Source organism: Pundamilia nyererei, unplaced genomic scaffold (genome assembly GCF_000239375.1).
Source record: "Pundamilia nyererei isolate P.nyererei 1_Seehausen unplaced genomic scaffold, PunNye1.0 scaffold00270, whole genome shotgun sequence".
NCBI classification, from domain to species: domain Eukaryota; kingdom Metazoa; phylum Chordata; class Actinopteri; order Cichliformes; family Cichlidae; genus Pundamilia; species Pundamilia nyererei.
The window spans coordinates 223,696-237,006 of record NW_005187671.1 but is presented as its reverse complement, the minus strand read 5'-3'; the positions used below and the strand labels follow the sequence as shown (position 1 = coordinate 237,006).

The following is a 13,311-nucleotide window of genomic DNA, read 5'->3' as shown; positions in this document are numbered from 1 at the left end:
AGGGAGGGGCTAATAATCGGCTCAGTCATTTTTAATGATCGTTGAAAGCCCAGATCGTAATCGTGATTAAAATTCGATTAATTGAGCAGCCCTAGTGTGACGGACCACTTGCCGTAATTGATTTAACCATGAATTCTGCTCTCTACCTCAAAATCCTGAAGGAGAATGGTGGCCATTTGTCTGTGCCCTAAAGCACAAGCACCCTTGGGCTATGCAGCAGTACAATGATCCAAAATACGACAAGAAGTCCACCTCTGAATGGCTCAACAAAAAGCAAAATAAAGGTTTTGGAGTTGTCTAAAGAAAATTTAGAATTAAATCAGATTGATATGGCTGTGCATAACCTTCACATTCAAGAACTCTCCAACGTCACTGAATTAAAGAAGAGTGGGCCAAAATTCCTCCATTGTACTATGAATGCCTCATTGCCACCAATATCAAACACTTGATCGCAGTCCTTGCTGCAAAGATTCAGACAACTGGTTATTAGGTTGGTAATAATTACTTTTTCACACAGGGTCAGGTAGGTTTGGAGAACCTTTTTCAAGTAATAGTAATAATAAATAAAATGAAAAGTAAGAAAATACATGTACTGTATTTACACAAGTTACTTTTATCAAATACAAAATGCTCTTTGTTGATCTGAAACATACAAGTGTGACAAAATAAACTAAAGACTAAGAAATCGCCTTTTGATTGCACTGTATCTTCTCTCCTTTTTGCCAGTCGGCTGTTCATTCAAAAGTATTTTTGAAAGAGTGTGTGAATATGAAATGTGGTGTTTCGGTGTACATAGAGTACTCTGACGTTTTCCAAACTATGACCTGGGTTTCTCTGCTAATTCAGTTAATCTTGTCCACATTTAACTGTGTTGGCTCAATCTAAATGCTCATGTAGCTGAATTCTCAGCGAAGCTCTTCATTAACCTGCATTCACGATGACACTAATTAGAAAGAATTAGCAACTGAAGTGAATATTCAGTGCCATTTCTTCCAGTTTATACATCAGGACAAGCAAGGCAAGCACTGCCTGCCCAGTGAAATCTAAAAATAGGTATCGATTAAACTGTACTGCTCCACAAATGATCTCATGTTGCTTCTTTGAACTCATCCTGTAGTTTACTGCCATCTGGTGGTCACAGTTGGCTAGCTGAACAAAGAGTCACCAGAATCTAATTTCTATTATTTTCATGGTGACGTGAGTGGGGCCAGTTTTCCAGCCACCTGCTGGCCTGTTCGTGCCAGTGGCTGTTTTCACCAAGCCCAGTTATGAGTTCACCTGGGAACTAGAAACACTAAATTAATTATGCTTTTTTCTTGTCGTCTGGTTTACTAGCTTATTATTTTGCAGATTTAGATGATGAAGATTGTAAATAATAAACCTTTATATTAATATTTAAAAATATAAAAGGTAAAACCTTTTTTTTGGACCCATAAGCAAACATGGGAGCAGTAAAACGTTTTCCACCACTGCTCTGGGGAAAGGGTACGTTGGGCACTGGAAGTAATAATATATTACACGTCCAGCCAGGAAGGACTGCAGAAAGCTAAAAATACCCACACAGAGTGCAGCATGAATAAAAGAATAAAAACAGCTGAACACAGGTGTATTAGAATTAACTGGTATTTATATGACACTTTTCTCTTCTTACAACTGATCAGCTGTTTCTGTAACGCAGTGTAATTAATATATATTTATACTGATTTCTTTACTTTTTTCATTTCATTTTTTTGCTCATTGACTATAAAGAATTATGTAGAAGTTAAGCTTCTTCTACATAATACATAGTCACTGCAACACTCTATGGTGATTATGTGAAAATGCAGAAACTACCAGAAGCTAAAACTCTTCAAACCACCTTCAGTACAAACAAATTCCTGACCTTGCACCTCTCTACATCTGGCTTCAAGTACAGTGTGCAATGAAATCAATAAAAGACTAGAAGTGTGCAGCAGGCTTCACGAGTATAGCAGATTAATAGAAAGCCAAAGGAACATTTTATTATATAATTATATGATTAAGTATTGATATGTAAAGCCACCCGTTCATTAATTCCATCCATCCTTCCACGATTTGACTGACTATAATGGCATAATATTCACCTAAAATTAAAGTTAATCTTTTTGTTATTTAAATTGGTTTTAGCAATACGTGAACAACCATTGTGTGATAGACAGTCGTTTCTTTTCAACAGGCAGGAGAAGAACCAGAAGGAGATTAAACTTCACAGAGACAGAGAGTAAGAGTAGAGTAAATGACAGGCAAGAGAAACATGGGAGAAAGGAGAAAACACACTCTGACCGATGTGTGAAAACCAGATTATCATGGGAACCGGGCTTAACGTAAGATAAGTCATTCTGAAAAGGACAGAAAATATAAAGGTCAAAACAGATTATGAGCGTTTCTGACAGGAGCAAACTAAGAAAAAAACTAAGGAGCTAAAAATGGCTTCTTAGAAGAAGAAGAGAGTTGTATTTTGCAGTGACTAAGAAAAATCTCTTCATGAAAATTATATTGTCTTTGTATGTAAATATATTTTTAAAAAATGTAAAAAAAGAGGACCAGAAAGAGTAAGATGAGCTCAGAGGGGTCTCACAGGAAACAGGTATGTCTTCAATCTCTCACTAATCTCTGGCTAAAAGTAGAGATTCAACATATCTACTGATACCCCTCTACCCCCACAGATGACATCTTAAAGAAAATGCCCTACATGGTTGAGACAGCTTTAGCTTTTTCTTAGGAAGAATCCTAACCTTCACCTAAGACTGCATGCTGAAAATTCTCCTTCTAAAGGTTGAGAAGGAAATCCAGTGAGCTGTACTGACCGCCTGTTTCGTTTTGGAAATGTCCTCCATCTGAACATGTAGGTCTTCAATCTCCACCTCCATGGACTTTTTAGCTTTAACTGCAGCTGCACAGGTGAACTCCGACTCCTCTAACTGAAACACACAGACATTGAGGAAAAGAATGAGCTCAGGACGACTTCACAGTTAGTATCCCAGTAGATATATTTCAGTTTTTTAATGGATTCTGGTCCCAGTCAAGAATCAGGTGGCTGGGCTTTATTTGGAAAATCTTCTGCTTTGGATCAGAGGTTTTCAGACGGTTCAGTCCCGTAAGAAGGCACAGGGGAGTTGAAGTGAGGCCACAGACATTAATGCTTTGAGTCATAACTCAATCACATCAGGGGGTGTTTTACAGCTTAAAGCCTGAAAAATTGTCACAAAAAATAATCCAAGATTATGCTAATTACCATAACAGGAGCATAAAATGTGTTAACATGTAAATGTGCTGGTGTCAGTATTTGACTTCTTTCATTCTTTGGTGTTTTTCTATCTCCTTAGATTAGGGGTCTTTCCATTTTCCCACAAGCCACAGATGATAGCATGTTTCTGAAACTGCTGCTGTCAGTAATTTATGAAGTTGTGGCTGTACCTGATTCTTGAGTTGGGCGATCTCCCTCTTGCTGGGTGCGTTATTCTTTATGTGGTCCAACATGATCTGGGCATCTGCTAGCAAAGCCTTGGTTCTCTTCAAGTCCTTCCTCAAGCGCTTTTCAACCTCTATGTCACCACCTCTCACCTGGGAACCAAGATGACCAAAGTGTGACTCAACTGACTGAGTGGGACAAGTTATGGTAGTTATAGTAGTTATAGTAATACACAGTGTGTTTTATCATTAAAGGAAGAATCCTTAGATTATCTAGCATACATAAAACTGAAATTTCTGAATTGATAAATTAAATTTGGCTACAGTGAAACACTACATACGAAGAAAGTAACAATTTTAACTACTAGATAAACTTTAGTAGTTTCTTACTTACTAAAGACAATATTCTTTGCATTACAAATGTTTTAAGTATGTTTGAATAAACAAATGAATTATTACCTTAGCATACATTTGCAAAAATGTCTAAAAAGTGTAGTCTAAAAGAATATCATGAAACGAAATGAGTGATGCTTACATCCCTTGATAACACAGCTCATTTTAAACATAAACACCTCACACAACTTGTTAAGTTTAATTTATTTGCCCATACTCATATAAAATTGGATCTGCAATCAGATATGTAAATTTTCTTCTGCTAAGTCCACAAGGCCAAATTTTGCTAAAAGCTCAGGTCATGTCAGATATTTGCTTACAGTTTTATTTCTTTTGTTTACAGATGCTGCTCCGGTTGCATTGCACTGTGTTCATTGTATTTACCTGGTCCTGTACAGACAGAAAGTTCGACTCCAGCTCTCTCTTCTCTTTCAGCACCTTCTGCTTCTCATCATACTCCTCTTCAAGCTGGACTTCCATTTGTTTTAGCTACACAAACAGACACACACACAGTCGTAATGCAACTGTTCAAGAACCTTTTACACAGTCACCATATTAACATATTATTTTCACATGCCATGTCAATAAAAGCTGGTTTGGCTCAATTTGTTCACTTAGAAAGAGAGGTCACTGCAAATCAATACAAAGTGAAACTGGGATCATAATGCCCTGTCATTGAACAGTTTGAGTATGCCAACAGTGGGAATCGTGTGCTATGGCCTTCAGCTATTAGACTGCCAACTGAACATTTATTGAAGAATTGTGGACAAGATTGACGGCGCTCTCCACCACCATCACTGAAACGACAAATGAGGGAATTACTTTTGGGAAAACGGTGCCTCATTAGGCCCGCAGAGACCCATGAGATGCAGATGTTACATGTTCTTGTGACATGTAACATGTAATAGCCCAACACTGTATGAACACCTTTTTCCCCCATTGTCACCCATGTGTACATGGAAATGTGTCATATGCCAAAACATCCTTGGACAAGATACAACAGCATTTAGCTGCACGTTGGTTATATGAATGAGTGCGAATGGGTGACTGAGGCAGGTACTAGCACCAGTCCATTTAACATCTTGTGTCATTTAATTCATCTTGGTAGTTTCTGGATTCTTGGTGAGTTAAGTTTATAATCTCAAAAAAGAAAGGACTTTTTTTCTCAAACCTTTCAGAGTATTTCAAGAAGTGAAGGCTATTAGTAAGGGTTTGATTAATTACACATTGATCCTACCCTGTGAGTCAAGTCAAATCCACCATTTTTAATTCTATTGCACATTTAAAAACAATAGCTGTTCTCTGAAGTGCTGTGCACCTAAAAGAAATATGCACACAAAGTCAAGCATCAAGGAAAAACATTTAAAACAGGGCACATGTTAGTTCAACGGTTTTCTGTGGTGTCTAGAAACCTCCCATAAACAACACTGAATTGATAGCAGCTTGATTGGATTTTGTCATATTGTTGTCATCATTTCATTTATCCTTTGCTGTGCATGCCCTTACAGCTAATTTCTCCATCAGTGTCTCTGGATCTAGTCTCTAGCTGTGCCCAAAACCACAAATTTGAATCCTGCTTCTCCTAAACACTTGCTGACAAGTGTTACACAATGTGAAAAAGCACTTTCTCACCTTTTTGCTACATGACTGCCTGATCTCCTCCACTTCCTCATCTTTGCTCTCAATCTCCTTGGAATGGGTTTGACGCAAGCGCTCCATCTCCATCTCAAGACGTAGCTTACCCTGAAAGAAACACAGACCAGATGCTCTGGACTCACTGTGGCTTAAAGAAGCATAATGTTAATGTTCCGTCTTTGCCTTGATGGAGGTATGTGTCCAATGCCATTCATATTTCACAAAATATACTAGCAATATACTAGCATGACTTTCAGAAGGAGTTGAATGTGTACAAAAACAAGAATCATTACATTTTGGTGCAGATTTTGAAAACTTTCTTTAAAGTTGCAGGATACTGCACTTGGATGTGGATGCACACTTAATGTCCTTTTTGTTCCAAACTGTCATCTTTGTAATCTAAAAAGCATGACTACCATCCTTAATACTAGTCTAAAAACAGCCTTAAAATATCATCCAGTTAAGGAAATCCCAAAAAGCTGGTCCTGTTCATCTGGACGTAGTGTTTTCAGTGGGAGAAACGTTTCGTCACAAATGACATCACTTGGATGACTTCATGATCCGAGAAAGTGAATTGGTCACTTGAATGAGTGATGAAACGTTTCTCCCACTGAAGACGCTACGTCCAGATGAACAGGACCAGCTTTTTGGGAATATAAATAAAAAAAATTTACTAAGCAAAAATACAGCTTTAATTGGAGTTTTTTTAGTTTTTTCCTTTTTCGTGTGTACCTGCTCCAACATCTGGATGGTACCAGCCTGCTCATCAAGCTCTTCTTCTTGGTCTTTCACCTTTGCCTCTAGATCACGAAGCTGCTTCTTCACCTGCATAGAAAAAAAATGATGTTCCAAAATGAATACCTGATATTCAATTAATAAATGAATGCACCATCATATATCTATTTTAGTTGAACAGACAAAGAACACTTTTGATTTTTTTGTGGGCGTGGACTGGCACAAACAGATGGAGTGGATGGTTTGACTAACTAAAAAAGGAATAGGACAGACCTTGGCCAGTGATGCCTCATCCTTTGATTCTTGGGAGTTGAGATCCTGCAGCTCGGCCTCCAGCTGCTCCAGCTTCAGGTTGACTGCACAAGCTTCCAGGTCTTTGTCCTGCAGGACAGGTGATTAGAGTCAGAACACAGAAAAGGGAACTGCCACATGTGCACGATGGGGAAAAGTTGAGATACTCTGCTCTACACATAGCCACAAAGTGGAAACACAAAAGGGAAGTTACAATTACAAGTTAAAATGACAAGCTTGTTCTCTGTAACAAGCACAGTATGAAGCTGGAGGTCTTTACAATATATTACAACTGCAATCAAGAGCTACAAGTTTCCGTGGATAAAAATTGTAGACTTGGCATGAGTTAGACACGCAATTAGAATAAAAATGTACAGTCTTGTATGAGGGGCCGTGCAAAATTCATACTTTCACTCTCACATAGTTTTATTTAAATTTTTATATTTAGATATTTTTATTCTCATGTTTACACATATTTAACACACACATTACAATATTGTGTTCTCTTATACATGTATTTTAATGTACATATTCACAAATTTTCACTCTAACATACATGCATTTTCATTTATGCATTCCTACATTTTGCTCTCATTTACATGCATTCAATTTGGATTTAATCTCCCAAATAATATATATATGTAAGAAGAGAATGCTTACATGTCTGAAGAAAATATATGTATGCAAGAGAATAATGTATGTGAATGAAAGAGTGTAGTGGAAACGGAAGGCTGGGTGTCTGTACCGCTGTGATTGGCTGAGAAGCACGCGCGGGTCACTTTCAAGTGTCTGACAGCATGGAGGGGGGAGAAGAAACTCGAGTTCTTCAGCGAGCTGTCTATGGCGTTATTTTTGTGCCACTATTCTGAGCGCAAGTAAAAAAAAGTTTGCAGGTGCAAGTGTTGCATTTTGAGGAGAAATTTATTTTGAGCGAAGAGAAGAGAGCAATGTGTTGCTCGTGCTTAACGCGATTCGTCCCATACTTCAGCTAGAATGAAAAAAAGACAAAGCTGGAGTTATTCTGTCTTTACGTTGCACAGCTGTCTCTTCTCCCCTCAATCTCTCTCCCTCCCTCTCCTGTTGCTACTTCAATCTCTCTTGTTTGTTTATCGCCCACTTTGCGCCAGAAACAGGAAACCAGCGGATGTTGCGCTAAACAACAACAACAGCAGCACGTTCAAGCTTGATCAGCTGAAAATGCAACACTTGCACCTGCAAACTTTTTTTACTTGCGCTCAGAATAGTGGCACAAAAATAACGCCATAGACAGCTCGCTGAAGAACTCGAGTTTCTTCTCCCCCCTCCATGCTGTCAGACACTTGAAAGTGACCCGCGCGTGCTTCTCAGCCAATCACAGCGGTACAGACACCCAGCCTTCCGTTTCCACTACACTCTTTCATTCACATACATTATTCTCTTCATACATATATTTTCTTCAGACATGTAAGCATTCTCTTCTTACATATATATATTATTTGTGAGATTAAATCCAAATTGAATGCATGTAAATGAGAGCAAAATGTAGGAATGCATAAATGAAAATGCATGTATGTTAGAGTGAAAATTTGTGAATATGTACATTAAAATACATGTATAAGAGAACACAATATTGTAATGTGTGTGTTAAATATGTGTAAACATGAGAATAAAAATATCTAAATATAAAAATTAAAATAAAACTATGTGAGAGTGAAAGAATGAATTTTGCACGGCCCCTCATAATCTTGGATCATATTGTGCTGCCATCCTGGTAACTACAAAGGAGGCCCAAACAACAATTTCTTCTTGCAGCTTTAAACTTAAACTCACAATGATCACACATGCTCATCTAAACATACTGATTGTCTTTACTGCTCAAAGACAATAAGTGACCGAGTAAATACAAAATCTAAATATGAGTAGGATGCTGAAAACTTTAAAATGCTGGGGTATCTGACACTAAATAATTCACAAATAACGCACCAAGTCCCAAGAAAAGAAAAACCCCTTCACTAAAGCAACGTGCCACAGTGTAGCCCACAGAGACACAGACCTCCAGCTGCTGCCGGAGGCCGAAGACCTCTCCGGTCAGCACGTCTTTCTCTCGAGCCAGTTTCTCCCTCAGGCTTCTCTCCCTCTGCACCTCATCCTGGGCTGCACTCAGCTCACTGTCAAACCTTTCAAAAATACACACACACATAAAACACTGTAATTTATTTACAATTACTGTTGTTATTACACCACTACTATAGGGCCTTCCAGGAACCAGGCAGAGGTAGGTAAAGTAATAGAACTGTGTGATGACATGACAGGTAAAACTTGACTGCGTGTGTTTGTGTACTGACTTCCTCTGCTTCTTCTCCAAATCATGGTTGCGACTCTGCTGACCCTCCAGGTGAAGTTTAGTGTCCTGCAGCTCAGCTGTCAGCCGCTGGGCTTTCTTCTTCAGCTGCTGGATATTTCGCTGAGACTCCTCATAATCAGCCTCCAGGTCACTGATCTGCACAAAAAGTATCCTCAATATGTTAAGAAGCCTGTTTGATGAATGCATAAAAAATACAGTCAAGCAGTACGCAAGCAATTTATTGTTTTTAAAACAGCTTATTAAGACCATTGTAGCTTAAAAACCACGTGGGGAATGAGATTAGTTTTCAAATTAAAAGAAGAAAACTGGATTTATTCCAATGTGCTTTCAGTTATATAGTCATAAATGTGCTTGCTTTGAGTGCAAGTGTTTGTTTTGCTTAAGGATACTATTACCACTTGCTGAGCACTCTTACTGCAATAGATGCTCAAATCAAATTATAATTTCTAATCAGATAAGTGAGGATGTCACTTGTGATTTAACCCAGATTCACCTTATCATCAAAGTCTCAGAAGAGACAACAGTTAAGGCCATTTAGCAAAGTGTGAACAAAGCAAATCATCTTTCTTGCTGTCAATTCCTTAAAGTGGTCACAGTTTGCATTGATGACAGCTATGCACACGTCTGGTAAGAACTTAAACAGCTTCATGACGTCATCACCTGAAATAATTAATTCCCTTCTTAATGTGTTTAAAACTAACCAGCTATGTTGTTATACCTTCGTTATCTGGGAGCCATGAAAGTATGTGTTGCATGTTTTGGTATGACACATTATATTGTCAGAATATATGTATACTGAATAACAGTTTTTGTAATAAAAGAAGGAAATCAGAGTCATATAATTAAGATAAAGCCCAAGATTTTACTGTAAAGAAAAACTTGAATTCTGTTCATAAATATGTATCAGTGTCCACTCACCCTCCTCTCCAGCTGCCGCTTGTTCTGCTGCTCCACCTCCAGTTTGTCATCAAGCTCCTGCTGCAGTCTCTTCTTGGTGAACTCGATCTCCCTGATTGCTCGCTCATACTTCAGCTTCCACTCTCCTCCTGTGATATTTCGTACTTTTATTGTCTACATCATGTGCTCTGTCACTTGTGCTACCCCATGTACTCAATACCACACATGTATTTACTGTATCCAGCCATAAAAGACATTCTGAAAGGCTGAGAATAAAAACATTTAGATGCTACGAACTAAAGTCAACCTTGCTTAGTCCAAGGCAAAACATCTCCAAGGATATCTTAAAGCGATTCATACATCTATTGTAAAGCTTAATTGAAATGCAGATTTCATTTTCCAACAGGACTTAGCAAATGCCCACAGTGACAGTGTTATTACTGTGCTTGAATGACCAGCTAAGTTACCTGACTAAACCCTACAGAGCGTCTTCAGGGAATTGTCGAGTGTCCATTAATTCAACATTCTCTTATTTTACCAACAAACCTCAATACTCTGAACTGCACTTTAGTAAGACCTATACAATTGTCAGTTATAGCCACGAGGAGCAACCTACAGGTACTGAATGTACTTCAGTCCTGCATAAATACCCCTCCATGAGTGTGGTGCTACATCATTTTTGCTTTACTGTAGTACAAAAGTGAAAAGCTGTTGCAAGCTGGAGACACTGAGGAATCAATTCTTCTTTCACAAAGTCTGCAGGCCAAACAAAGACGGCTGGCAGCAGGCCTGCAGGGCGTCATGAACTGAGTCCTTGCTTCCTTTCTTGCATTGAACCAATCCATCTCTAATGTACTTCTTCACGTTGGATTTTTCTTGGCTTTTGTCAAAGCATCGATTGGACATTACCCCTGCGGTTCCTGCACCCCCACTAAAGAACACACACTGGGTTTTTCTAACAGTCTGGAATAACTGGTACTGTAACAGCTGTGCAGGGCTATGTGAAGTAGAGTCCATTTAGGGAACAGAAAACATAACACAAACCACAAGAATGATTTGATGATGTGAGCTTGTGCAGAGATTGTCAAGTGTTAATTTCGTTTTAGGTATTTAGAAAGCCTCAAGTGAAAGATAGAATTGCTGAAAGAGAAACTGTAGCAACCACTAACGTTCCTTGTTGTTTTTCCCCCCTTTGTTACATTACATACACGATATAATGATGCTGCAGGAGTACACCCTCATAGACCTTAAAATAGTTACAAAAACAACTGTATAGGTTTACTAGAATGTAGCTCTAGTATTGAGGGGGCTCGACCAATAAAAATGAGAGGAAGTGAATTATTGCATGCAATTATAAATCTATGGAAGTACAAACAGGATTGGGAAATGTGTAGAGTTATGAATAAGTTATACTCATTTGATTTAGTGACAAGAAGCTTGACACCCAGGAGTGATCAGTATCACTATGTCCTGATTGGTCAGTACTGTTGTGCTTGGGAGGTCGTGTCTAACCTGTCTCATCATCATCCACCTCTCCACTGAGTTCGGAAGCACGGATGAGTCGAGCCTCCATCACCTCCATCTCCATAGACTCCATCTCTTTCTTCGTGCTGTCAAATTTGGCCTGGTGGATTAGGGATAACAAGCAGCTTCTATAACAATGGCAACAAAACTCTACGAAGATTAATCAAGAATGTGGTTTTGAAAAGGTCCATTACAGTGTAAAGACTTGAGTAGCATTTTTAACTGTGTGTAAAAGCTCATGGGTCAGGTGAAGGGTCCCCTTAACATAATTTTGCTCACAGCTCAGAGGTCAGAACTGGGTCTGGGTGAAATATATCACTTAGTGAAATGAACAGTGCTTGGACTTTGGCTACATTAAAATATAACACATGTTCTTATTTATTTTCTTCGTTGTGCTTCTCCCTTTAGGTATCATCTACTTCAATTTCATTCTATCATCTTCTTTTACATCAATCGTCTGCACATCCTTGAGTCTTCTCTGTGATCATCGTCTCTTCCTCCTGTTGGTAGTTCAACATCCTTTGTCCAGCATATCCACCATCCCTGACTAATCTAAGTTAGCCTTACCTTCCTCGCTCTTTCTCTCCTACTGCTTATACCCAAACTGATTTCAACATTCTATCTCTGTCTGTTGGTCATTGACAAAGGAGCATTACCAAAGCCCCTTTGAGTCAAACAAATTCTGCAGGGCCTGCCACACACAGCAAAGTTTTTAGTTGTGTAACTATTTAAAGTTGAAAGTCTTATTTTCTTAAAACTGGGTAGTTTGTTTCTTATTTGATGATCATTTCAGGTATCTAGACTCTTTTACTGAATAAACTGAACCAATTCAGCAGTAAATGTCATGACTGTTTAACATTACTACTCATGTGCAAAAATGACGCTGGTGTTCTTTCGTCATCTGATTTATTATTGCAAAAATGGCAGTCTTGAAATACAAATAACAGTCAAAAATACTGCTACCACAACATTCAGTATATGTTGCATGCATAAGCAAAAATGTCCAATTTCATTACACGGTCAAAGCAACAGTACGAGAATAATGGGACAGACACCCTGAGCCAGGGTGTCCTGCACACACAGCAACGTGGAATTACAATTTTGTTACCTGGCTCAAGGGGCCCACGCTGCAAACCACAAACTGCAGGTAAGCAGTGCAATTTCAGGAGTGTTCCTCTCCTGAATATGAAGTGCATTCACAAGCCCAAATATCAAGTTTTCTGAGCTGGATGAATAATACGCTCACCTCAAAGTAGAAGTCAAAATGAGGTAGCCCGGAAATACAGCATTATAGTAGCTGGTGACAAGACTTTTCTCCAGTGTACATGCATGTGTGTATGTTTCCATCTTTACCTGCAGGTCCTTCATGTCCTTCTCCAGACGCAGTCTCTCAGAAGTTTCTGTCTCCAGCAACTGGGAGGCAGATTCCCCAGTGTTGCGCTCATCAGCCAGCTCTGCTGACAGCTCTGTGATCTGAAATGTGAATATTGACAAATCTTGTATTAATGTATAGCTTGGAAGAACTCTCAAAAATTGTGAGATTTTATTTTAGGGTCAGTTCGTGATTGTAAAATTTGTTGTTAGGAGCTAATAGACAGGGTATCATCTGGGACCCGATAAGTAAAACATGAGAACTAATTAACTAATGCTAACTAAGCCTTGCTAAAGAAAGAATTTATATTTCAGTTGTCATTTGTCTTTATGTCATAGCAGGATGATATAAGAACAACAAGGCCAAATGTTAAGAATTTCAGAGGGACAAAGGAAGAACCATGCCGAACAGCTCAAATGTTTGGGTCACTTAAAAATGTGATTGTTTCTCAAGAAAAAGACTTCACTGTTTTCACTGAGCAGAAATGGATCATAACCCTGTTAAAACACAGTTAACAATTGTCATCATCGCTCCTCATGAATCATTGAAATGATATTCAGTAGTTAAATCTATATCTCTGCAGGGATGCAGATGACCAATGTTAGCAAACATCACTCCAGATTAGCTGTCTGCTGACACTTGAGAAATATGCTAACAATTTTCATCCATCCATCTTCATCCGCTTTGTCCG

At 38.6% G+C, this 13,311-nt stretch overlaps 1 protein-coding gene across 4 annotated transcripts in view; it reads right to left on the bottom strand.

The window, feature by feature from the left end:
- myo18ab (myosin XVIIIA b) overlaps positions 1–13,311 on the bottom strand; it is a 124,089-nt gene that overhangs the window by 25,608 nt on the left and 85,170 nt on the right. For all 4 annotated transcript variants that reach the window (XM_005750349.1, XM_005750350.1, XM_005750352.1 and 1 more), the window contains 11 exons: positions 12,602–12,721; positions 11,237–11,348; positions 9,746–9,873; positions 8,808–8,962; positions 8,516–8,639; positions 6,466–6,573; positions 6,190–6,282; positions 5,455–5,565; positions 4,207–4,311; positions 3,436–3,582; positions 2,826–2,939 (listed from right to left, as the gene is read on the bottom strand). In XM_005750349.1, the coding sequence (XP_005750406.1) occupies positions 2,826–2,939; positions 3,436–3,582; positions 4,207–4,311; positions 5,455–5,565; positions 6,190–6,282; positions 6,466–6,573; positions 8,516–8,639; positions 8,808–8,962; positions 9,746–9,873; positions 11,237–11,348; positions 12,602–12,721 (1,317 nt within the window). The remainder of the gene's footprint in view (positions 1–2,825; positions 2,940–3,435; positions 3,583–4,206; positions 4,312–5,454; positions 5,566–6,189; positions 6,283–6,465; positions 6,574–8,515; positions 8,640–8,807; positions 8,963–9,745; positions 9,874–11,236; positions 11,349–12,601; positions 12,722–13,311) is intronic.